The following is a 1504-nucleotide window of genomic DNA, read 5'->3' on the forward strand; positions in this document are numbered from 1 at the left end:
GTGACGCAAATAATGACAGTAACTCCCATGAACTGAAGGAGAACTGTTTTGCTCGCAAGTCTTTCGATTTCTTTAATTAACCTGTAAATGGAAAAAGCAATCTAACGCAGAATGTAGGACAATATTTGCTCATTTTTATATAGACTTATCGTCACAATGAATGCGGTTTAAACACTTAGACATTTTGCGACTATATATTTTATCAAAAGTGACAATTTAACATTTGCCTTGCAATGCATACTCACTCTATGACGTCCTTATGGTGCTCGATGCAGCTGCAGAGATCTTTCCACATCACCTCCCCACTGGAAACTTCGACCGAAAGTTCCTCCTCTGTCTTCTGCTGTTTACTACTGGTAGTGCTGCGGTTTCCATTCATTTTGCCAACACGTCTCAGTCTAGCATTGAGAACCTCCAGCTGACCAGCTGCGTGAATTATCATGGATACAAAAAGCAAGTCTGGACCCACCGCAGTGAAGAAACTGTACTGCATACTGAAGTACTGCAGTGTGCTGAGTATTTCGTAGTACGGTGTCTGGGTGTCCCTGCTGGTGTACCAGGCCGTGGCAGGAAGTTCCCTCTCCGGTGGAAATACGCCGAGCTTCCGCATGATACTAGGAATTGTAGCCCAGACGCCAGGCATAGACCCTCCCAGAAAAGTCATGTACAGCGTGACAGCTCTCGCAGATCTGTACGATGCGTCGAGGATAGAGATTGTTTCTGAATCGCCAGTCTTCTTTTGTTCCGCGCTGATATCGTCTATTCTCTGCACCATGCGAAAAAATTCTTCCTGTCTCAAAACCAAGCTAAAGAATTTTATTAGACTTAGAACTGTGCTGATCATAAGACATGTGTCATGGGTGATTTTGTCAATGTTTCCCCAGAAGTGCCAGAGGGCCTGAATCTCAGCGACGAGGAAGCTGAATAGCGTAAAGAGCACCCATGCTCTGTACAGCAGATACCACTTTGGTTGGATCCATGGCGGTTTCCACATACCAGCAAGCGCAAGAACACGAGCGTTTATCCACAGTCCAGTATCTGACCAGGGTACGTTCTCCGACATCGCGTCCAGGCCACCTGTTAAAGAATCACACGGTATGTATAAAACTACTACTCTACATAAGATCCTAACTTAGTTTGAACAAGAGCTTGCTGAAAAGGAATGCCTTTGCCGAATTTATGTAAAAACTCTTAAAGCTTGTTAAACAAAACATTATTCTCCATGCCTACATATTTGCAGTCGTCTGCCACTAGGGGGCTCGGAATTGTAGAGCATAACTTGGCGGTGTGCACCGTAATTATGTCGCTGCGTGTGAAACAGTGTGCTGTGGTCGAGTTCGAATTCGCAGAGTTCGTCCACGAAAGAGCACTCTCTCCTTCAGCATTACAAGTGCCGTGCCACATCCGCAATAATTCGACGCCTTTGTTTCACTGTCACCGATCATCCTCGACAAAGTCCGGACTTGACTGCATACGATTTTCTTCTGTTTCCAGAACTTAAAGA

The 1504-nt window shown here is 45.1% G+C and overlaps 1 protein-coding gene across 1 annotated transcript; it reads right to left on the bottom strand.

The window, feature by feature from the left end:
- Positions 1–241: 241 nt before the first annotated feature.
- LOC126199409 (uncharacterized) lies at positions 242–1063 on the bottom strand. Its single transcript, XM_049936328.1, has one exon. It carries the CDS (start codon positions 1061–1063, stop codon positions 242–244), a length of 822 nt encoding a protein of 273 aa, XP_049792285.1.
- Positions 1064–1504: the final 441 nt, after the last annotated feature.

This window comes from Schistocerca nitens, chromosome 8 (assembly GCF_023898315.1).
Source record: "Schistocerca nitens isolate TAMUIC-IGC-003100 chromosome 8, iqSchNite1.1, whole genome shotgun sequence".
NCBI classification, from domain to species: domain Eukaryota; kingdom Metazoa; phylum Arthropoda; class Insecta; order Orthoptera; family Acrididae; genus Schistocerca; species Schistocerca nitens.